General features: G+C 35.0%; 1 protein-coding gene across 6 annotated transcripts in view; it reads right to left on the reverse strand.

Annotated features, from left to right (window-relative positions):
• The window catches only part of ARHGAP24 (Rho GTPase activating protein 24), a 514,735-nt gene that overhangs the window by 7,966 nt on the left and 481,533 nt on the right, over nt 1-25,236 (reverse strand). For all 6 annotated transcript variants that reach the window (XM_023198115.2, XM_023198116.2, XM_023198114.2 and 3 more), the window contains 3 exons: nt 21,435-21,567; nt 18,307-18,380; nt 15,596-15,717 (listed from right to left, as the gene is read on the reverse strand). In XM_023198115.2, the coding sequence (XP_023053883.1) occupies nt 15,596-15,717; nt 18,307-18,380; nt 21,435-21,567 (329 nt within the window). The remainder of the gene's footprint in view (nt 1-15,595; nt 15,718-18,306; nt 18,381-21,434; nt 21,568-25,236) is intronic.

Here is a 25,236-nt window from a genome sequence, read left to right on the forward strand (position 1 = left end):
CCAGGTAACATTAGCAATAATACAATAGTAGTGCTGGGATCACCAGGAAGCTTGAAAATTTCAGCACCCAATGCAGAGCTTCTGAATCAGAATCCTGAGGTGATTCCTGGGTGCATTACAGTTTGAGAAAACTGTAGTAGATGCAAATACTTCCCTTATATCTTCCAAATTAAATTTCTTGGAAGTCCGAAAGATAGGATTCTTTTTTTTTTTTTTTTTTTTTTTTTTTTCCAGATGAGAAAATTGAGAGTCAGAGAGGTTAAGCTGTTTGCTCAGGGCACAGAGACTATGTGATTAGGGTGAAATGTAATATTTAGTCTTATTCCAAATTATGCATTTGTCCTAGTATATTTCAGCTGCTGTAATTTAAAACTGTAGCAGTAATAAGTAAACTTGGGATGGTTTTAAAGATAAAACTAGATAAAGATAAATATCTACTGAATTACCATCAATCATTACAGAATTGTGAAAAGACTGCATGAAACAATTCGCTGTATTACACAGCCTTCTTTTCTCTTTTAGTAATCTCTGAATTTGTCATCAGATTTTCCATGCATGTTAGCAGTGGATCTGATAAAAAGGATTTTAGAGCAGTTAGAATAACACTGTCAAACTTGTGTACTGTGCTTGAAGACATTGTGTATTCAATGCTATTTTACTATTTGCCCATACGCAGACACACTTTCAGAGGTTTGCATTTTCCATTATATATGACTCTGTCTAGTCTTTTAGGAAAATGGGCCTTTTTCCTATCATTGGAATGTTAACATTTGAAGTATCACTGCTTCCCGTCATAGCTATGAACTGTGTGGGCGCATGTAATTAATTGAAGAACAACATCCCTAAGGTGTCCATGATGAGTCTGTGAACAGCCATGTCAAAGTGTACTTGCCACAATTATGGAGTATGAGTGTCAGGTCCCTAGAGATTTAGAACTCTCTTTTGTATCTTGGGAAGCTTTGATTCCATCTAGTTTCTGGGACAATAAATGGCCATAGCCCCTTGTAAAGGGACTTTCTTAGAATTTTTATAGCCGTTTAGGATACACTAACATGGTAGTAATGATGATGTGTGTACCACTATACACACTATCATTTTTTCCTTTTGATTCGCTGTCATTTTCTTCTTAGAATACCAGTGAGGAACATGAAGCCCAGACAATGAGGTCAGAGTGGTTATAATTGCCAGCCCATTCTGAAGAGTCCAAGCAGATTCTGGAGTCCCACTGTGCTACACGATCCAGCAATTCTTCCCTGAACCATATAATTTTATCCAGGTTGACTCTAAATACCACATAATTGGCACTTTTCATCATAAGCATTGGCCAAAAATTTGATTTTTCTTTTAAAAACCTAGGGACTTTAAATATAATATGTAAATGCAAAAAATATGCAAATGACAGTATTCTGTGCAATATAGTTTCAATTTGTACTTTTTGCAATGAATAACTTTGTACATGTGTCATTTTGCATGTTTGAAGATATCTGTAAGATACCTGATGATTTTTGACAAGTGTATATACTCCTGAAAATACCACCTAATCATGATATAGAAAAGACACTTAAGCCTCTTTGGAGTCAATTCCCTCCCCCTAACTCTGGCTCATAGCATCCTTTATATGCTTTCTGTGTCTATAGTTTTGCCTTTTTAACAATTTCATATAAATGAAATAATACAGTATGTAGACTTTCATATCTAGGTATTTTCCACTTAGCATAATAATTTTGACATTTATTTGTGTTGTCACATGTAGCAGTTCGTTCTTTTTATTGTCAAATAGTATTACTTGCTGTAGGTGTGCCACAATTTATCTATTCACTAGTTGATGGAGAATTGGTCTGTTTTCAGTTTGGGGCTAATACGAATAAAGTTGATATGAACATTTGACTCCAAGTCTTGGGTGAACATGTGTTTTCTTTTTCCTTGGGTAAATGTTTAGCACATGACTGCTGGGTTTTATGGTTACTGCATATTTAAGTTAGTAAGAACCTAACTAATTCTTCTGTGAATTGGCTCTAACATTTTGTATTTCTACCAGCCAAACTTGGTATATTTTCAGTCTTAACTTTACACTTTGTAAGAAATGTGTAGAGACATCTTATTATGGTTTACATTTTAGTTTTTCTAATGACCAAAGATGCTGAGCATCCTTCTGTGTATTATTTGCTATTTGTGTATCTTCTTTGATGATGTGTATATTTCAAATCTTTTGCCATTTTTTTCATTGAGTTGACTGTCTTGTTTTGCATGAGTTCGTTACATATTCTTAAAACAAGTTATTTATCAGATATGCGACTTGCAAATGCAGTCCCCATTTCCAAAAAGGCTTGACTTTTTGAAAAGTGTCAATTTTGACAAAGTCCAACTTACCAAATAATTTTTTTAAAAAATATTTTTATAGTTAGAGCCTTTTGTGTCCTAAGTTTTGACTAGCACAAGGTCATAAGATGTCTTTAAAAATATTTTCTTCTATATATCTTATACTTTTAATTCCGACATTTGGGTCTGTGATCCATTTCAAGTTTTTTGTATGTGATGTGAGGTAAGGATTGAAGTAATTTATTTATATTTTTTAGGGCTATGAAATTGTTCCAGCATCATTTGGGGAAATGACCATCCCCTTTCCATTGAAATACCATGGTACATTGGTCAAAAATCAAATGACTACACATATTTCTGGACTATCTGTTCTATTTCATTGATCTGTGTGTCCATATTTATATCAATACCATAATTTTAATTATGTGTGGCTTTATACTAAGTCTTGAAATCAAGTTGTGTATATTCAACTCTGTTATTTCCTTTCAAATTGTTTGGGCTATTCTAGATAGCTTTTATTTCCCCGTAAAACTTATAATCAGATTGTCAATCTCTACAAATAAAAATTCTGGTGGAATATTTTTGTGACAATTATATTGAAACTATAGGTCAATTTTGGAAAAATTAATAGCTTAATAATATTGAGTATTCTAATACATGAGCAAGGTATATTTCCCCATTTATGTAGCTCTTATTTGTTTGTTAATGTTTAGTAGTTTTCAGAGTATGTCTTATACATGCTTTCTTAAATTTCTGCCTAAATATTTTAAATTTATGAGTGTTGTTCTAAATAATAATTTTTATTTCAATTTCTAATTGTCCAATGTAGTATATAGAAATACAATAAAGTTTTATAAATTGACTTTGCATTATGTGATCTTTACATATTTGCATATTAGTTATATTAGTTTTATTTGATGATTACATAAATTTTGTACATAGATGTTCATGTTGACTGTGAATGTTGACTGTTTTACATATTCCTTTCCAATTTTATACCTTTTATTTATTATTACTGGCTAAGATTTTCAGTACAATGGAAGTGGTGTGATAAGGTAAACTTACCTTAAACCCGATCTTAGAGGAAAAGCACTTGGTCTTTTATCATTAGCTATGGTATTTTAACTACATTTTTCTGAGATAACCTTTGTTAATTTGAGAAACTTTAAAATTTTTTTATCTGCATCCGCGATGGTTTTTTTTTTTTTTTTTTTTTTGTATCTTAAAGTGGTGTATTCATATAGTGAATTATATTGATTGATTTTATATGGCTAACCAACCTATCTTCCTGGGATAAACCCCACTGGTGCTGATTTATTATCCTTTTTATATGGTGAAGTCAATCCAGTAAGGTTTTGTTTAGGATTCATATGTCTATATTCATGAGGGATATTATTCTGTATTTCTCTTTTCTTGTCATGTCTTTATCTGTTTTGATATCAGAGCAACACTGGCCTCATAAAAGTAGCTGGCAAGAATTCCCTCTACCTCTTTTTTTCTGAAAGAGTCTGTACACAATTAACATAATTTCTTCTTTATGTGTTTGTTAGAATTCACCAGTAAATTTAAGTTATAGGTGTTTTTGTTTTTGTGGGAATGTTTTAAATTACAAATTCAATTGCTTTACTAGTCTCAGTTTCTTTCTTTCTTTCTAATCTTGAGTGAGCTTTGGTTTGTATCTTTTAAGGAACTTGAACATTTCACCTCCATTGACAAATTTCTTGGCAAAAAGTTGTTCATAATAGTCCCTTATGGTTATTTTAACATCTGTAAGATGTTTGGTAGATCACTTCTGTTAAACCTGATATAGGTAATATAACTTTGTTTTTTCTTTTCTGATCAGTGTGATGAGCAGTTTATCAATTTTAATGATCTTTTTAACAAACCAGCTCTTGGTTTCACTGGTTTTCTAGATTGTTTTTGTTCTCTCTCTATTTTATTGATTTTTGTTTTTATCTTTATTACTCCTTGTCTCTGTTTCCTTTGGTTTAAATTAGCTCTTCTTTTTGCAGCTCCCTGAAAAGGAAACTTAGAGAATTAATTTTAGGTTTTTATTCTTTCTGACATAAATCCATAATTTTATGAATTTTCCTCTAAGCACTACTTTATTTGCATCACACAAACTTGGTACAATTTTTTCTTTTCATTTAGGTTTTAAACATACCTGTATATTTATATTTTAAATGATATGTATACAGTATAGAGTTGGGTGTTGAATTTTTATTTATCTCTGCCTTTAGACTGGAATATATAAGGCATTAAAATTTAATGTAATTATTGATATGGTTGGGTTTAATTCTGTCATCATGGTATTTTTTTCTACTTGTTGCATCTGATAATCGCTCCTCTTTTATTTTTTTCAAGTACTTTTAAAAAAATGTTAATTATTATATAACATTCCATTTTATCTTTATTGTTGGCTTATTAGCTAATACTTCATTTTATTTTTTAGTGGTTGTTCTATGTTTATAATATTCATATTTAATTTATTATGGTCTACCTTTAAATAATATTGCAACACTTTGTGTACAGACTAAAAGCCTTACAGTAGTCCACTTTCATCTCTTTGCTTACATTTTCTGTCTTTTATTCTGTCATTATCATACATTTCACTTCTGTATGTATATGTGTCCCACATTACATTATCTTAGTTTTGCTTTACGCAATAGGTTATCTTTTAATGAGATTAATAATAAGAAAAATATTAGTTTATATTAACCCACATATTATTCCTGTGCAGTACTCTTCATTCATCTGTGTGTATATGTGTCTATGTGGATTCATATTCCTTCTGCCACAACAACCATTTAACATTTCTTATAGTGCAAGACCGTCAGTGACGAATTTACTCACAGATTTTGTTTCTCTCAAAATGCCCTTAGTTCCTTTTTATATCTGAAAAATATTTAAATATATCCACTGGACATAGAAATCTAGGTTAATAGATTTTTTCAGTACTTCAAAGGTTTTGATCCATGTCTTTTAGTTATATAATTTCTAACAAGAAATCTTCTGCAACATTTCTCTTTGTTCTTCTGTATGTAATGTGTCCTTAGTTCCTCAGTCTGCTCCTAAGCTTTTCTCTTAAATTGATTCTCAGCAGTTTATCATGTGCTTTTGTGTGGCTCCCTTTACGTTAATTCTGAGCTTCTGTGATCTTTGTGTTTGTAATTTTCATCAATTCTGTGAAAAAAATGAGTATTTTTTCTCTGTGCTTCGTAATACTTTCTCTTACAAAGACAAAGTTTTTATAAGTATGAATTTATTCTTTGTAAGTTTTCTCCTAACCTATTAATCTCATCGAGTGTAATAGTCACTTAAGTGATAATTTTCATCCTTAGAAATTCTACTTGAACTTTAAAAATATATTTGATTTATCTCTTCGTCATGTTACATTTTGCTTTACCTTCTTGAACATATTTACAGAATATAATAATAATATCCTTGTCTGCTATCAGAAATGACTCAATCACATTTGGGTCTTTTTCTATTAGCTATTTTATATCCTGGTTACAGCTCATATTTTTATGATTCTTTGCATGCCTTGTAGTTTTTAATTGTATGGAAAACACTGTGGGCTTTATACGGTTGGTGACTGAATTTTGAAAAAAAATATATATTCTAGATGTGTTGGACTTCGTTCTGGCACAGAATGAAGCATCTGGGGATCAGCTGAATCATATTTATTATATGTTAATGAGCTTTAATTTTTAGAGCAGTTTTAGGTGCACAGAAAAATTAAGCAGAAAGTACAGAGGGTTCCTATATATCTCCTCTCCACTGCCTTTTTAAACACAGTTTCCCCTTTTATTAACATCTAGCATTAATGTGGTATATTTGATACACTTGATGAGCCCATATTGATACATTATCATTAACTAAAATTCATAGTTTACATTAGGGATCACTTTTTGTGTTGTATATTCTATGGGTTTTGACAAATACAGAACGTCATGTACCCATCATTCCAGTATCATACCGAATAGTTTCACTGCTCTAAAAATTCCTTATGCTCCTGGTATTCATCCTTCCCTTCCTCCCTGTGCTCCCATTGGATCATTTAAAAGTTGCTTTAAAATTTGTGAGGTCTAATCCATAATTTAAGTCTTACCACTAAGGTAATACCTTTGTGAGAACTCTACACGATGCCTCATTATTAGGACTTTGCCCTCTTTCTGTGGGAAAGACAAATTATTTCAAGCCTAGTTTGAAGCCCAGAAATTGTTCAGACTATGAATCTCTGGCAAATTCCCGCAAGTCTTCTGTAGTGTCTTCTCATGCAAACATAAATCAGTTCTCATCTACCCTCCATAGATTTCTGGATGTTCTATGTCTAGTTATCTCTTCTCTGTTTTCTACTCCCCCAAATTCTAGCTCCCTTGGGCCTCTCATAGTCTGATCTTACTCTCTTCAGCTCAGCAATACCTGGACTTTGTGTGCATTTTTCTTTCCTGTGATACAATGTGAAAACTGCCTCCCAGTAGTAATCTGAGGCAGTAACTGGGTTCCACTCATTGGTGTTCCTTCTCTTATGAATCATAGGCATGTATTGCCCATTGTTCAGTGTCTAAAAACTGCTGCTTCATACAGTTTTCTGGTTTTCTAGTTGTTTAATTTGAACAGTCTCTATTCCTTCATCAAGACAAGAAGCAGAATGCAATATTATTTGTCAGTAGTTTTAAATACTGCTGAAAAATCATTCTAAAGGTTTCCTTGAAAGCACGTATCTGTTATACAGATATGGATATGCTTATATGGCAAGGATGTCATTAACGGCTACATCAATATTTGAATGGTAGCAAGAAGGAGAGTAATGGCAAGGAACGTATAGAGAATTTTTCAAGTAAAAGAGAATTTTAAAAGAGAGTATTTTTAAAAATAAAGCAGTCTCCATGTTTTTCAATAGAATTCATGTGAGTTGACTGCAAATAGTATGTTAATAGCCAAGAATAATGAGCTTCATTCACTTAAACATCTACCAAAATAAGAAAAGAAAACAGAAATAACTATTATGGGTCAGTAAATATGTAAGGTTCATTTTCCAACCTGTGTAGTTTTTACTCTGGCCTACTGTTGAAAGAAGAATGGAAGCACTGCTGGGAGATAAAACCATTTCACTTGGATCACACTCACTCAGATCAGGCTAATGCTGCAAACACCTATTGTATCTCAGGGGTTACTTCAGCTTTAGAGTATATTTGATTGAATTGTAATTGTGCATGTATAAAATGCACAGCAAATGACTAAGAGGCATGAGCACAAATACAAATTTGATCTCAGAAGTCAGAGCCTGTGAGAGATAATGCCTGTTTGCAGTCTGATCACTACCTCTCTTCCTCAGCCAATCCCCAGAGCTACCTGAGTTACTTTTCCTTTTTAAAACTTTTATTTTAATTCAGGGGTATAAGTGCAGGTTTGTTACACAGGTAAACTTGTGTCATGAGGGTTTGTTGCACAGATTATTTCATTGCCCAGGTATTAAGCCTAGTACCCATCAGTTATTTTTCCTGATCCTATTCCTCCTCCCATCATCCACCCTCCAATAGGCCCCAGTGTGTGTTGTTCCCCTTCCTCTGTCCATGTGTTCTCATCCTTTAGCACCCACCTATAAGCAAGAACATGAGGTATTTGGTTTTCTGTTCCTATGTTAATTTGCTGAGGATAATGGCCTCCAACTCCATCCATGTCCCTGCAAAGCACATGCTCTTGTTCATTTGTATGGCTACACAGCATTCCATAGTGTACATGTCCCACATTTTCTTTACCCAGTCTATCATTGATGGGCATTTAAGTTGATTCCACATCCTTGCTATTGTGAATAGTGCTGCAATGAACATACACATACATGTGTCTTTATAATAGGATTTTATATTCCTTTGGGTATAAGAGTTACTATTCTGGTTGGGCATGGTGGTTCACGCCTCTAATTCCAGCACTTTGGGAGGCCAAGGTGGGTGGATCACCTGAGGTCAGGAGTTTGAGACCAGCCTGGCCAACATGGTGAAACCTCATCTTTACTAAAAATACAAAAATTAAACAGGTCTGTTGGTGGGTGCCTGTAAACCTGGCTACTCAGGAGGCTAAGGCAGGAGAATTGCTTGAACCTGGGAGGTGGAGGTTACAGTGTCTGAGATTGTACCACTGCACTCCAGCCTGGGTGACAGAGCTAGACTACATCTTGAAAAAAAAAGAATTGCTTTTCTAAAACAAAAAATCCAATCTCAACATGCTCTTGCTCAATAGTTATCAAAGATTCTTGAATGCAGAATGGTCTATAAGGCCTTGAAAATATTGTGAAAAGTCTTTCCAGCCATTCTTTCACCAGTCTTCCCTATATGCCCTGATATCATTGACCTTACCAAATTTTTCACTTGGATGCACTGTGATCTTTCTTACTGCTAAACACTGAATATTTGTGTCCCCAACAAAATTCATATTTTGAAATCCTAACCCCCAGTGTGATGCTATTAGGAGGTAAGGCCTTTGGGAGATAACTAGGTCACGGGGGTGGAGCCCTCATAAATAAGATCAGTACCCGCGTAAAAGTGATCTCAGAGAGCTCCTTCACCCCTTCAGCTATGTGAGGACACAGCAAGTAAAGAGCTGTATGTGAACCATGAAATGGGTCCTCACCAGATACCTATTGGCTGGCACCTTGATCTTGGACTTCCCAGACTTCAGAACTGTGAGTAATACATTTCTGTTCTTTACAAGCTACCCAGTCTATGGTGTTTTGTTACAGTGACCCCAGTGGACTAAGATACTTACTCTCTTACCAATCTTTACATCTTTTTCTGGTGGAATAACTGTTTAAAAAAATAACTGTTTAAAAAAAAAAATGTCCCATCTGTGGTGGTTCCCCTGACCTCTAAGAAAAATATCATAATTCCCTACTTTTTGATCTCATAGCCCTTTGACATATCCTGTATATAACATTTTTCATACTATACTTGAATGTTTAGTGGTTCAAATCTGCAACTAGGCAAGGCTATAAGTTCCTGTAGGGCAAAACTTTTACTTATTCATCTTTGCATTCCCAGGATTACTGGTGAGTATTGCGTAAAGTAGTTGCTTAATGAATATTTATTGAATGATAAATTAATTAAAATATATTTTAAAAGATTATTATTGTGAAAAGTTAATTCTACCCTCAGATATGGCATCCAAGTCTAATTTTATATAAATCAGGAGAATGAAAAAGAAAAGAGGAGAAACTTTTTTGTGGAAGTAAGGAAATGAGTAGATTCAGAGAACGAGGAAGGGCAGAGGAAGACAAGAGACCTTGCATGGGTGGATTTGGGAGAGTTTTGAGAGACACTGCATGGAATGGATTTGGGAGAGTTTTGAGAGCAAGGGAGACAATAACAGAGTACTTTAAAACAACTTTCTTATTGTAGTTTTGATTTGCATTTCTCTAATGATCAGTGATGATGAGTTTTTTAAAGTAAGTTTGTTGGCTGCATAAATGTCTTCTTTTGAAAAGTGTCTGTTCATGTCTTCTTGCCCACTTTTAATGGTTTTTTTTTCTTGTAAATTTGTTTAAGTTCCAATGAGATGCCATCTCATGTCAGTCAGAATGGTGTTTATTAAAAAGTCAAGAAACAATAGATGCTGGCAAGGATGCAGAGAAATAGGAACATTTTTATGCTGTTGGTAGGAATGTAAATTAGTTCAACCATTGTGGAAGACAGTGTGGAGATTCCTCAAAGATCTAGAACCAGAAATACCATTTGATCCAGCAATCCCCTTACTGGGTATATACCCAAAGGAATATAAATAATTCTGTAATAAAGATACATGCACACATGTGCTCATTGCAGCTCTGTTCACAAAAGCAAAGACATGGAATCAACCCAAATGTCCATCAATGACAGACTGGATAAAGAAAATGTGGTACATATACACCATGGAATATTTTGCAGCCATGCCATAAGAAGGAACAAGATCATGTCCTTTGCAGGGAGATGGATGGAGCTGGAAGCCATTATACTCAGCAAACTAATGCAGGAACAGAAAACCAACCACCACATGTTCTCACTCACAGGTGGGAGCTGAACAATGTGAACATATGGACATAGGAAGGGGAACAACACACACTGGTGTTTGTTGGGGGAAGGTGGGGAGGGAAAGCATCAAGAAATATAGTTAATAGATGCTGGGCTTAATACCTAGGTGATGGGTTGACAGGCGCACAAATCACCATGGCACACATAACTATGTAACAAACCTGCACATCCTGCTCATGTACCCCAGAACTTAAAATAGAATAAAATAAAACAAGTTAAAAAAACACACAAAAAACAACTTTCTATGAATTAAGAATGCAGTCAGATTTAGTATTTTCTCTAGAGATACAATAAACATCTAACTTGTTTTTTAATTATTTTTGGATGCAAGAACACTTTTTCTTTAAATACTGACTCATGCTGAAGACTGGGCCAGGATGTGGCTAGGTGGTTTATGTGCTCAGTAAGGTCTCCTGAAAGTTTGATTGCTGTGAGCTGGTTTCCTCTGGGGCCTGATTGATCCTGGGTAAAATAAAACAACTACACTCCCAGGGAATGGAGACCTCCCCGTGACCCCCAACAAATTATGATAACAGATGGGATTATTTTGCTTCTCCATTTTTCCTGTACTTAAAAAAAAAAAAAAAAACACAAACTTATTTGTCTACTTGTGCACCTATCCCTTACACAATTATTGGTGTATTTAGAGAATTTACTTTTCTCATTGGGTATCAGGTTTCTTACCCACAAAGGAGGCAGAGGGACACTACGCAATTTTTAAAAGATTTCTCCTCAAATAACAAGACATGCAACAAGAGTTTAAAGAATAACAACAACAAAAACACTGACTTCTAGGAAGATGATGGTAGCACAGTATTGGAGCTCCTGAAATCCTCACATAAAAACAGGGCAACTAGATAGCAAAGCCAAAACTCATGGGCAACATTTCCAAAACACTGGCTGACAGGGTATCTCCCCAAATCCCCAAATATATGTTGGTGGAGGCAAATCCTCATTTCCACAAGGCCTGCATGATGTCAGTGTCTCTGTAGAGGGAAGGAGAGAGGAGCAATGGGGGCTCTGATGGGCCTGGAAATACAATATCCCTAAAGCGCCGCATAGATATTCACTGGGAAATGCAAAGAGTTAATTTAAGAAGAGCGGCTAAAATTGGGAGGAATTGCACCTAGTCCGATAGAGGTGGCCAGTGGCAAGGTCTGAAGGAGTCGGGCATCCAGCCTCTAAGATCTCTCCACACTGACCAGCCAGGACTTGCAGACAGGGTTTTGTATGGAGGGGATACTGCTAGGAGAGAGGTGAAAATTGAGAAGGACTAGGACAACAGAAATGAAAGAACGGGAAGAAAGACCAATGAAAATCAAGAAGGCAATAAAGCCAGGATATCTCAGGAAGCAAGATGCCATATTTTTTTATGAGATGTGAAAAAACAGATTGAGCTCTGTGAGGTCAGAAAAGCTAACCTGAATGGATCCTTCACACACACAGCGTTGTGACAACATGCCATTTGGAAAATTCAATGAGTTACGCGAATCCTCCAAATTCTTACACACGTATTTCTATAGTATCCAAGATGTATTTGTTAATATCAACACTAATCTCACCAGAAAAGTGCTTAGGAATTTAGGAAGCTGTCAAGCTCAAGGTTTTAAATACAAATTTTTCACATGCAAGTTTAAATTTTGTCAGTGGCAACACACTCTGATAGCTGCATTTCTTGAAGTGAAATGTTTAGTTCATTTTTGAGAATGTGTCTGCTAAATGCTCTAGTCTGAATAACTGTAGTTTGTCAGTTGTTCTTTCAAATAAAAATGGAGTTCCAAGAAAAAGCAGTTAGTGCTGCTCCAATATCACACAAATGCTTCCCCTTGAGCTGATCATTGTGTTACTTTTAGAAGCAGTATGCAGAAGTGCTTTGTACAGACAGCCGTCTCTCCACCCTAATATTAAAGAAATGTGTTCTCAAGGTTGATTATTTAATGTAATTAATAGTTTTTAGTGTTCAGCAAGAACATTCTTAAGTAAAATTGGCATTTTCTTCCCTATTGTAAATGCGTGGTGATGAAGAATATGGTGCTAGTGGGGTTTGGTGGCACTGCCTTGATTCATACTAAGGTGCCAGCTGCTGTAGCTTTAGCACCACTTGTGCAAATGTCAACACAGTGAAAGGGCAACAGCATCTTCATATTACTATGAAAATATATTTGAGCCCATGGACCTCCTGAATGCATCTCTGGGGCCCCCAGTTATCTGAGTACTACATTTTGAGAATCTCTAGGCTGGAAAGACATCAATGCAAGGACCAGTGGTGAACATTAAGTGGATAGATTTATATACATATCACCAAAGATTAAATGAGGACTCAAATGGAGAGGGTATAGTGTATAATGGGTATATATTCTGACAGCATATATTATAAATATTAAAATAATAAAAGGAGGATTAAAAGAGCACATGTAAAGAATTTTGCAGTAACCTTACTGGTGTTGGTATTGTTATTCTGAGACTACTGTGTGTGATGAGTTATAGAGCAAATGATTCATTATGAGATGTTCTAATTCTGTTATCCTCAGTGTCTTTGCAGACCAGGATTCCTTGGAAGAAAGGAAATAAAACTGTAAAGAGAAAGGAATAAATAAAAACCCTGTAGCTACAATTTTGAATTGTAACTAATGTGAACTTGTGAGGCACTATTTCTTTAATAGGTAAATATGTATACATGTGTAGTGTGCTATCTACTAGCTCTGCCAACTAAAATGTCTAGAAATAATGACCAAGCCAGTAGCAACGGGTACTACTGGCACTAAGCATCTAGTTCGCCTTGAAATATCATTTCCCCACTAAAAGAAGTCAGGAGTTTTTTGGAAATTGACTGATTCCAGGTTTGGGGTATAAAATATATGAGCCTAAGAAATCCTGTCATACTAAAAAGAAAAATAGCTACCCCAAACTAGGAAGGCCATGTCAAAAGAACTAAGAAGACAACATGAAGATGCTTCTACTGGCCAAAGATGGGAAAATTTGAGATTCAATGAAGGACAGTAATTACAATGTATTGACCAAGCAAATTGATTTTAATACATGACTTTATAATGGTATTTTTAAAATATTCACAATAATATGTATACTGGGAAGACAAAGAAAATAGCACTCACTTTTAAAGGAGTTAAAAAATCTGTTTATGTGCTTTAAAAACTGGTAAGTAAAGGGAAAGACTAAAGTAGCATTTATCTTGCCTTTTAAAGTTACCATTGGGTTCCTAAGTAGTAGATGAGGAGAAATTTTTTAAAAGCGTTCCAATTATTAACTTAAAAATTAAAATATTGCCATATGAGTGAACCTTGAGGACATTATGCTAAGTGAAATAAACCAGTCACAACAAGACAAATACACTATGATAACAGGTATATGAGGTACCTAGAGTAGACAAATTCATAGAAACTGAAAGCAGAAGGGTAGTTGCCAGGGCCTGGGGGAGAGAGAAAGGGGAGTTCGTGTTTAATGGGTAAGGAATTTCAGTTTTGTAATGTAAAAACAGCTCTGGAGACGGATCGTCCTGATGGTTGCAAGACAATGTAAAGGTACTGAATGTTACTGAACTGTGAACTTGAAATGGTTAAGATGATACATTTTATGTTACGTGTGTTTTACCACAATAATGAGTTGAAAAAAACACATAATTACAATATCAGCATTTCAGCTTCCAGCGAATTAATAGTTTTAGGAATTTTGTTAAGTTCACAAAAAGATAGATAAAGTGACATTATGTATCTCCTGATTAAAGGGCACAACACAATCAAAGGTCATGCCAAGAAGATAAAACATGGATTTCATCCAGGCCCTAACTTGTAGAAAATGCAGAGAGCAGAGAACTATTAATATATTACATTGCACCATGAATCAACAAATCCAGACTATGGGAAACTCTGCAAGTGAAATAACATGATTTTTCAAATGGCAAGTTATAGGGGATGCTGTATATTAAAAAATTCTTAAAAGCTATCAAGTAAAGGAATAGGAAACTTAAATGTAATATCTGGGAAGTCCATTTGGGTGATAAAACTACAAAGAAACACACAGAAATTGCTATAAAAGTCTGGATATTAGGATGACAGACGCTGGGATTGGGTCAGGACACAGGAAGAGTTTTGGGGATGCCTGGAAAAGTTCTATTTTTTTAAACTAGATAGCTATTTCTAGAGTACTTGTTTTATATAATTCATTAAGATGTGAGTATGTGTGTGTGTGTGTGTGTGTGTGTGTGTGGTGGTTTTATGTATTGCATGCATTTTAATTTATAATAGAGATTTCAAAAAACAATGGACCAATGTATCTCCAAGCTTCTTGCAGCTTCAGATTTCATGTTTTCTAATGTCTGCTAGACTCTTCAGGTAGAAATTAAGTTTTCTGAACTATCTCATTGCCAAAAATCTGATGTTCAACTTATATTGCCCTTGGTGTTTAACAAAGGAAATTAAATTGAAGTGATGTAGGCAGCCATGCAAAAGCTTTTTTTCTCACACACAAGATCCAAAGAAATGAAAATATTGGAATTTTAAGGAAAGGAACAGTATCAGGTAGCAAAATCCAGGCGACTGAGGGGGACATTTTATTCTAGACTAAATAAACCCAGAGTAAATCTAAAAATAATTATTGTTTCCCTTTCCCTTTTTCCTATTAAGTTCTGAAATCATAAATTAGTCCAGTTTGCAGCAAACAATAGGCCTGCTGGAAAAAAACAAACTACAGTTCGTTGTTGAAAATAATTGAGACACTTTGTAATTTGAATAACAAAAATTCCTTCATGTTTTAACCTACAAATAGACAAGCAGCATTGTCTTATAAAAAAACATTTTTCCCTCTTTAAGTCAGTCAAATAAAATCAAAATTAATAAAAAATATATATTAACTGAAAATAATAACTTTTTGAATTTTCTGAAAATTGTATTGAACTCACAAAGTGAGGTAGTTTTTTTCAGTTCTTGAATACTTTATGTATGATTTATGAAGGTTTCATTTATTCTTGTAAGGCTAATGAAGAGGCATTTAATACATTTTATGTTTAGTAAACACAAACAAAAAATACCTGACTCTTCAAAGGAAGATTTCATGTTTAAAGAACTTCAGTTAATAAATGGAGTTGCCATGTATTCATTTATTACCTTGGTTTGCTCAGAGGTGAGTAGATTCTGGCCAGTGAAGAGATAATTGCTTCTTCTTTTGGTGAGGGTATAGGACAATCATTTACTTACCCTCCATGATAGTCAAAGGATCTTCCACTTTGGGGCGCAGGATATTAGGACCAAAGACAGTTGCCAAGTTCTGCACACTCATTTTGTTAACTCCCGAGTAGGACTGTACTTCATCCAAGAACCTATGGCGTATAAGTATATGATCGAAACACAATGGGATCAAATTTGCCAGTGGAAGAAAAATCGATCATTAGAAAATTTACAAACTAAAGCATGTTCAAAGATGACTATGGAGACAGAATTATTTGGATGTTCACACATCTCTCACTGAATACTGCAAATTAGGAAGGATCAAACTTTATGTATCATATCAACTATCTGTCTTGGCCTGGCCTGCTTTGATTTCCTCTGTCAATCAAAGGAACAGGTGTGTTTGGACAATACTAATGGGGACTTGAGAGTCAACAATGTGGACTCCCTTCTAATCCCTTAATAAAGTAATAATTTGTATCTATATTCAATTAGAGGATGTAGATAGGATCAGCTGGTACGATGCTTTATTTTAGAGAAGAGGAATTAACCCTCTTTGTGGAGTAATTTGTGAGCTTCAAAATTATAGTATATTCAGAAATAAGATAAAATACAGGCCGACATGGTGGCTCACACCTGTAATCCCAGCACTTTGGGAGGCCAAGGCAGGTGGATCACTTGAGGTCAGGAGTTCAAGATCAACCTGGCCAACACATGGTGAAACCCCATCTCTAATTAAAAAAAAATAAAAAATCTAGCTGGGCACAGTGGCAGGTGCCCGTAATCCCAGCTACTTGGGAGGCTGAAGCACAAGAACCGCTTGAACTCGGGAGACGCAGGTTGCAGTGAGCCAAGATTGCACCATTGCACTCCAGCCTGGGGGACAAGAGTGAAACTCTGTCTCAGGAACAAAAAGAGAGAGAGAGAGAGAGAAAGAAAGAAAGATAAAATACAGTAGAAATTAAAACACAGCTCTAATGATATAAAACATTGCAAATGCAAACTGTTTCTATTTATTAGGTGCTAAAAAGTAAGAGGCATGAAATAGTAAGAGAGATTGTTTTCATAATCTTTCAGCATTTCCTCATTCCTCACCTCCTCTTCATTTATACAAGAGTTTCTATAATTTCACGACTTGCTAATTGTACTGATGAGATAAAGAGGAAATAATGAAAAATTAAAATAACATATTTATATAGAACTAGTATGTGTCAGTCATGGTGCTAATTTATTAAATTCTCAAAGCATCTCTCTGAAGTAGGTACCATTACTGTCTCTGTTTTATAGATGAGAGTCATGTGGTACCAGACGGGGGATCTTCTCCAAAGACAGAGTTAGTAAGGGGCAAAGCTAAGATTTGAACCCACCAGAGGATGTGACACCAGAGGCCGTACCCTTAACTACTATATCATGACTTTTTAAAAAGTTGCCTATTTCCACACATTCACTACTGTGATACAGCCTAAACTACAGTAACACTGAAGGCAAAAAGTCAAACTAGCATTTCTTATTTAAAATACCTGAAATTAAAATCTGCTTAAATCTTTCAAGCGAGGTTAGGCATTTCTATTGTGGAGATAAAGATTTACAATACGGTTCCAAATAAACTTTTTCCTCCCTTTACTTAAGGAGAATGTAATCTCTGTCTCACCCACTAGAATAACTTGAATTAGTTAAAAATCTTTGGATTATAAGCTTCCATATTAATAAATCTAAGCTATCAGTGGCATAATTCCCTGCTTTTTCAAATTCTGGAACCCAAGGTCCTGTTTGCTTCTAAGTATAATCATCACTAGAGGAACTTATTGTGGGAGGATTTGGAATTTCTCCTCAGTTACATTGACAATTAACACCAAAATGTCTGATATTAGTCTCAGACTTCATAATTCCTAGTCCGCTGAACACTTATCTAATCATAACACCAAACACATACATAAATGCTGCACTGCACTCAATTAAAATTTTGAATTTTATTTTAAAATGGACTGGGAAGCTATCATGTAAGACACCCTGCAGTGACTTGTAGTGCCAATCATCACTCTCTATTTAAATTTACACTGTTTCAATTTTGCATATTTGGTTCCTTAAACAGGGGCACGTATATGGCATATCCCATTTGAGGCCTTGAGTTATACATTGAGAGGTACACTTTTCAGGTACAATTATTTTTCTAACAGAATTCAGTTACAAATGTCTTTTTGATGAAACCTGAGATGGGAGAGAAATGGAAAGAAAATAACATTTATTGAATGCTTACTATATATTAATCATTTAAAATATAATTCAGTTTTTAAAACAACTATGTGAAATATGTGTTTTAATTACCATTTCACCTATTAGGACCCTGAGACTCAGAAAGAATAAGAGAATTGCATAAAGACAGGCAACTAGTCAATGGCACAATCTTGGCTCCCATGCAGATCTTTCTCATGTCAAGGTGGCATGCTTCTTTTCCTAAACAACGCCACTCCTGAAACAGTACAAACAACTTGATTGATGTTCAGAACAACATATCTTTAGTGTGTAGAGGCAAGAGAAACTTCAGAAACATTAAATTTCAAAATCAAGCAATTTAATGCTCAAAGAAGCCTTTGAGATCACCTTGTCCAATCTTTTAATTTTACAGAGGCCAACACTAGGGCTCAAAGTAGTTGAGTGATTTTATTCATTGTTAAACACAAATTAGGATCAGGCTAAATATGTCTTGTCTTGTTTACGTTCGTCGTTAGGACAGTTCTTACCTGCAAATATACTTGAGGAGGTTGTAATTTACCACTGGCAAACTCTTCACCTGCTTTGCTAATTCCTTAACACCCTGAGTACAAAGAAGAAAATAAATATTATCTTTCTACATGTTCACCTTAGAACTAAAGCAAGTGGAAATGGCCATATAATTTTTTTAAAAAATTAGTTTCACATGTTATCAGTGAAAGATCTTGTCCTGAGCACTTACCACTATCACAGTGAATATTTTAGAAATGTTTTCAAATATGTACAAGCATTTAAAATATCTCCATAAGTACTATTTGTGGAGAAACAGATTCAAATGAAGCTGCTTATCATTTTTAACATTTGTTCGCAATTGACTGAAAAGAGAAGATAAGCTCATTTATTAGTAATATTAATTGAAGAAAAGTAAACTATGTAGTGAGCATCCTTCTCAGTTTTAGCATGTGTAGATCATAGATAAACACATTTACTGACGAAAGTCTCTCAGAGCTGGTCATGTTTAGGATACATCATTTGGGGAGGGAGGATAATCGAAAAACGTGATCTTTCTGGAAATTTCACAAGGGACTAATTTATTTGGTTCTTCTCATTGTATGACTTCCCCTAAAATGTAAATGATACCAGAAAAGCCAATAGATAATGTAATTTGCTTTCTTCTTCTGCCCATAAAGATCCAGATGGTAAATATTTGAGGCTTTATGGGACAAATGGTCTCTGTTTGCAACCACTCAACTCTTCTGTTATAGTGCAAAAGCAGCCACAGACAATATTATTTAACAAATGGAATAAAACTGCATTTATAAAAACAGGCAGCAGTTAGGCCGGGTGCGGTGGCTCATGCCTGTAATCCCAGCACTTTGGGAGGCTGAGGTGGGACAATCATGAGGTCAGGAGATCAAGACCATGCTGGCTAACAGGGTGAAACCCTATCTCTACTAAATATATATATATATATTTTTAAAAAATTTTTAGCTGGGAGTGGTGGCGTCCCAGCTACTTTGGAGGCTGAGGCAGGAGAATGGCGAACCCAGGAGGCGGAGCTTGCAGTGAGCTGAGATCGCGCCACTGCACTCGAGCCTGGGTGACAGAGTGAGAATACATCTCTCTCTCTCTCTCTCTCTCTCTCATATATATATGCAGCAGTTTTTGACATGAGTGCCAAGAAAACCTAATGGGGGAAAGAACAGTCTTTTAACAAATGGTGCTGGGGCAATTGTATATCCACACGAAGAAGAATTAAGTTTGTTCCTTTCTTCACACCAAAAACAAAAACGAACTCAAAGTGAATCATAGTTCTAAATGTAAAAGCTAAAGCTATAGAAGTCTTAGAAGAAAATATAGGAGTAACTCTTTGTGACCTTGTATTAAGCAAAGTCTTCTTAGATATGACACAAAACCACAAATGATTAAACTAGATAAATTTGATTTCATGAAAATGTACAACTTTTGTGTTTCAAAGGACACCATCAATAAAATGAAGAGACAATGCACAGAATGTGAGAAAATACTTAAAAATCATATTTATAAGGGACATATATCTAAACTATATAAACTCTTACAACTCAATACTATTAATAATAAGGCAAATAACCCAATTGAAAATGGGGAAATAATCGGAATAGATACTTCTCCAAAGAAAATATACTAATATCCAATAAGTATATCAAAAGATGTTCAGCATCATTAGCCATCAGGGAAATGTCATTCAACCTTCAATGAGATGACTTTACTCATGTTAGGATGGCTAGGATAAAAAAGACAGGTAACAAACGATGGCAAAGATTTGAAGAAATCAGAATCTGCACTCATTGCTGTTGGGAATGTAAAATGCTGGAGGCCTTTTGAAAAACACAGAGTTACATATGGCCCAACAATTCTACCTTCTAGGTATATACTCAAGAGAAATAAAAACATAGGTCCATGCAAAACTTTGTACATGGATGTTCACAACAATATTATTCATAATGGCCAAATAATGAAATAAAAAAACTCCACAGGTCTGTCCGATGAATGGATGAATAATGGAATATTGTTTAGAATTAAAATGAATGAAATACTGATAAGTGGCACAACATGAGTAAACTTTGAAAACAGTGAAAGAAGCCAATCGTGCACGTGCGCGCGCACACACACACATACATTGAATGATTCCATTTATAAGGAATGTCCAGAATAGGCAAATCTATAGGGACAGAAAACAGATTAGTAGTTGCCAACAACTGGGGAAAAAGCAGAATTAAGAGAGGGTATGAGGTTTATTTTGAGGCAATAAAAATATTGCAAATATTCTAAAATTAGATTTTGGTGATAATCTAATATCTCAGAGTTGCACAACTCTGAGAATATACTAAAAAACACTGAATCATACATTTTAAATGGGCAATTGTATAGTATAAAAATTATACCTTACCAAATCTGTTTAAAGAAACAGTAGTAGGTAGGATTTGGTATACAAGCCACTGTTTGAAGTGGTTTGGGTTCACACAATTAAAAGATTATGAGACACAGCAGTCACTTTTTTTGTGTGATGTGTGGCCTGACATAGCATTGCATTTACCATTTAGGGAAATAAAGTGGCAAGTTGTGCTGATTTAATTTATTCAGCCATATTTCTTTTTTTGATCAGAGAGGGGATCAGAAATGGTACTTGAGCTGTATTTGGAAAGTCTCAGTGTGTGTGAGGTCAGTACAAAGGATAGTGGAGAATAACACTGGTGTAGAAGACTAGGTGCTCGCAAAGGAGACGTTCCCGATAAGTCCTGCTCTCGCAAAGGAAGCAGGGCGTTCCCGATAGAAGCCAGCTGCAAACAGCAGACCCTGGGGGCTTGTTTATGTGTAAACATCTTGAAAATCCAGAAAGTCAGGGAAAGGTCAGAAAAACAATAATGTGCCTTGTGACTTGGTAACATTCCACAAAGGACTGTACAAAATAAAGCGGAGCTAAAGCGGAGCCTGTCGTTCCCGGCGGCCGCCATGTTTGTCTTGTCTTGTGTTGTCTTGTGTGTTCATTCCTTTGTTTAGGAAACACACGGACCCCAACACACTGGGACAGGGCAATGGAAATTTACAGATTTAAGACTAAGAACACACATAAAAATTCCAAACAAAAGCTTATTTGGAAACAAATGCATCAACTTACCGCTTCCTCTTCCTTGCTGAGCAGTTTGGCACATGACAAAAAATCTTCATATTTCGCATAAGGAATAACTGGTTCTGGAAGTTCTCGGAGGTACAGCTTAAGAAGTGATGCCACCGTGTGTACATCTGTGTTGCTGTGGAGATAGAAGTGTGAAGATATTCTTTGGAGTAAACTTCATACCATTCTATTTATTTTTTTCAAGAGTCCAAGAGTTAGAATTCCATCCAAGTTGGCGATTGAATGAATCAACCCAGTTTTTAGAGAGCACTCATTTATGTGATGCCTATTAGGTGGGGAGAAGAAGGCCTAGAAAGATCTATAGAATCCTCAGTGTAAAGGTGGAATGATGGCTAACAGAGGCTGGGAGGGATAAGTGTATGTGTGTGTGGGTGGGGTGGGAGTGGGGATGGTTAATGGGTACAAAATATAGCAAGGTAGAATGTATAAGATCTAGTATTTGATAGCACAACAGGGTGACTGCAGTCAACAATAATTTATTGTACATTTAAAAATAACTAAAACAGTATAATTAGAATGTTTATAACACAAAGAAATGATGAATGTGTGAGATGATACACAGCCCATTTACCCTGATGTGATTATTACACATTATAGGCCTGTATCACAATATCTCATATACCCCATAAATAGACACACTGACTACATACCCATAAAAATAAAAAAAATTAAAGAATCCTCAGTGTAGTTTGAACATTCAAGCATTTTTCTTTTTGTGTATTTGATGGTAAGCAAAGGTGTTAAGAAAACAATGAGAATATATTAGATCTGAAATAAAATATACTGTAATAAAATTTACAAAAAATACCAAATCTAGAGATGGGTGTATGCGTATATTCAATATCAAAATGAATTACTAAATTCCCGCTCATCTCTCAAAATGTTGGACTCATTTTTGAGAAAGTGTTGGTGTTTGCCTATAGATGCTCGAAGCTTAGTGTGACATGCCATAAATTTTTAACAGAGCTCATTTTGAAAATGATTGATTCTAAGCATAATTGTTTGTCTAATATTCTAAGATAGCTGGGAATCCTTAGAGTGTTCTAGAAAAGAAGAGAAATGCTATGAAAATAAACAATAAAAACTTACTGTCCTTTACATAACTTGAATAATTTATTTGTATCCTCTCCTGAGTGTGAGTGGCAAGATAACTTACTAAATAACTTACTAAAATATTAATCTATATTTTATCTTCTGTATCTTATATTTCCTGTTAATCAATGAAGATGGATGATAGCAAAGACAGGAAGAATAGAGTTTTCACTTGTGTGGGGGAAGTCGTTTTGTTTTTGTATCTCCGGGGAGAATAAGCAAAAGTGTGAAAGGAGAGTTGATTCCTGTGAACCGAGAAGAGTGGTAGCGAACAATCCAGGGAATTCTTTACCTCACTCCCAAGCTGTGCTGCAGGAAGTGACATGTCCTGTCACTTCAGAGAGGTGTGCTCTGAAAAGTTGGGATGCAGGCAGTGGTGTTTCCTGCCTCAGTGAATATTCTCTTATCCCAGTGGTGACATGGAAGCAGAGCCGACTTTATGAAATTATATGAGCTGAGACAATGGGCTTCTCAGTTCTCAGTTTCAAACCTGTGAAATCCCATGGGTTGATTTCATCAGCTATTTACTGCACATCTACTCCTAATGGATATTATAGGAAACACAGGGGCTAGGACCTTAGGGGTTTAAATAAAAGAGGTATTATTCCAGCCTGCTCACGACTTGTAGTCTAGTCAAGACAGCAGATATTAAGCTGATAATAAGACAATTATGTGATTACAAAATAAGGTGAGTGGAAATATGGAAAATTATTGCATACCATCTTTTTTATTATTGCAAAACTCTCAAGACAGGGTTTTGAGGGCTTCTCTGAGAAAATGATGTTTGAGCCAAGATCTGAAGGGTGTCTAAGGACAGAAGAAGGCATTTCTGATCAAAGCAAGGGAGAAAAACAGCCTAAAGTGGGAGGAAGTCTCCTGTCCTTGCAGAATTGACAAAGGCTAAGAAGGTCAGAGCCCAGAATGGACATAGGTAAGGTCTGAGCAGTAGGCAGCAACCTCATGGACCATAGAACTTCGCCTCCTTCAGGGTAAGGGCTGAGGTTTTCCATTTTGACATTGGAGTCTCTCAGAACAGGCATATTGTTAACTGTTTTATAGATGTTAAAATGATGGAGGTTATCTGAAAGGGCTTGTTTTAACTAGTTAATTGTATCTTCTTGATAATTAAATAAATACATATTTTTCTTTCTAAAATTCTGAACTGATAAACACTACAGAAGAGGTTATCTTAAAACCTTGTAAAGAAAATAGAAATCATGTTTCCAGGACATCTTGAAAACTGCAATCAACTCATTAATTCCTAAAACTAAATTCCAAAAAAATCATTTTTAAAAGACATACCTAAAATAGTCTCAATGGTAAGACAAGGAAGACACTAGTATTTTTGTTTTTTTTTCTGACAAGCCACCGTATTTCATGTGCATCAAAGCCTTCTGTGTTTTTCTTGCTATATCTACCCCTCGAAGGGACAGTCATAGTAAAAAAAACACAGCCTGGGGCAGGATAGGCATAGCAGTCAAATATTCCAATAAACTAATTCCTTTTGATTCCACTCTAACCCAATCTACCATCATGACTCAGATTTTTTTGCCTTCAGAGTCAATGACAATTTTGTTAGTTACAGGTAGTACAAAGATAGAAGAATATAAAAATAAAATATAAAATAAATAAGTATATATTTCAATATACAGAGTATGTTATATATAATTTCGTGACTATATAAACAGAAGATATCAAATAGTTATAAATAAATACTATAAATAAATGAGACAATAATGATAAACAAGAAACATATTTAACAAGAAATCTGCTTTAAAGTTTCATTGATGATCTATTTATTACATTGACTGTTCCCAAACACACTGTTTTTAAGGTAACTTCCTTAGCACTTACTCTACTGTTTTGCTTTTAATGAAGTGAAGCACTTTATAAACTATGGTATTGAGAATCTTTGAACACTAGATGGCGAGATTGCAAAGTTAGACAATGGGATGGTGTAAAAATTGTGAAGGATGAAGGGCCACAGAATCATTCTTCCTCTACCAGCAATTGTCTTAGCTCCAAAGCTGCAGTAATGTTCCAAGAATAGAAATATTTGAGACATGAATCAAGGTAAAAGGTGGAGTGGGATGATTATTTTATTTCTTCCCAGAAGTGATACATTACAGGAGCTTTCTAACATTATAGTATATGTGAGCACAGCTAATTATATAGAAATGATGAAGAAAAAAATGAACAATTATATATATTTTTTGATTAACAAAGGTTATTAACTTTTGCTAAAAGGCTAAAATTTAAAAATTTATGACTCTCTTTTTTTGGCTTTATTAAACTCAGGTTACTCTGTAGAAATAGAGACTTCAGCATTTTTCTAGAGTTTTCATTTTTGCTTTGTCCTTTCTCACTGAAGAAAATAATCATTTCTGGACAGAATCTAACATATTTTTCCAGTTCTGATTCACTTTAATAGGTTCTCAGTCACATGCTCTAATTGTCAGGCTACTCATTACAATGGGGAAATCTGGTGCTTCTCTGAAAAATATCTTTGTATGTTCAGTCTACAAAATAGCAACCCTGTCAATCTCACTCTCTAGCCTTCTATCTCCTATTGAAAATCCACTACTTTGCCAAATTAATATCTACTTTAATATGTGTAACCAATTAATTAGATATCAATATTATGTGCTAATTGCCCAGTGTACCTAAAAGAAAGTGCCATCTTTGTCTCAGA

This window comes from Piliocolobus tephrosceles, chromosome 3 (genome assembly GCF_002776525.5).
Source record: "Piliocolobus tephrosceles isolate RC106 chromosome 3, ASM277652v3, whole genome shotgun sequence".
In the NCBI taxonomy this organism is placed as follows: Eukaryota; Metazoa; Chordata; class Mammalia; order Primates; family Cercopithecidae; genus Piliocolobus; species Piliocolobus tephrosceles.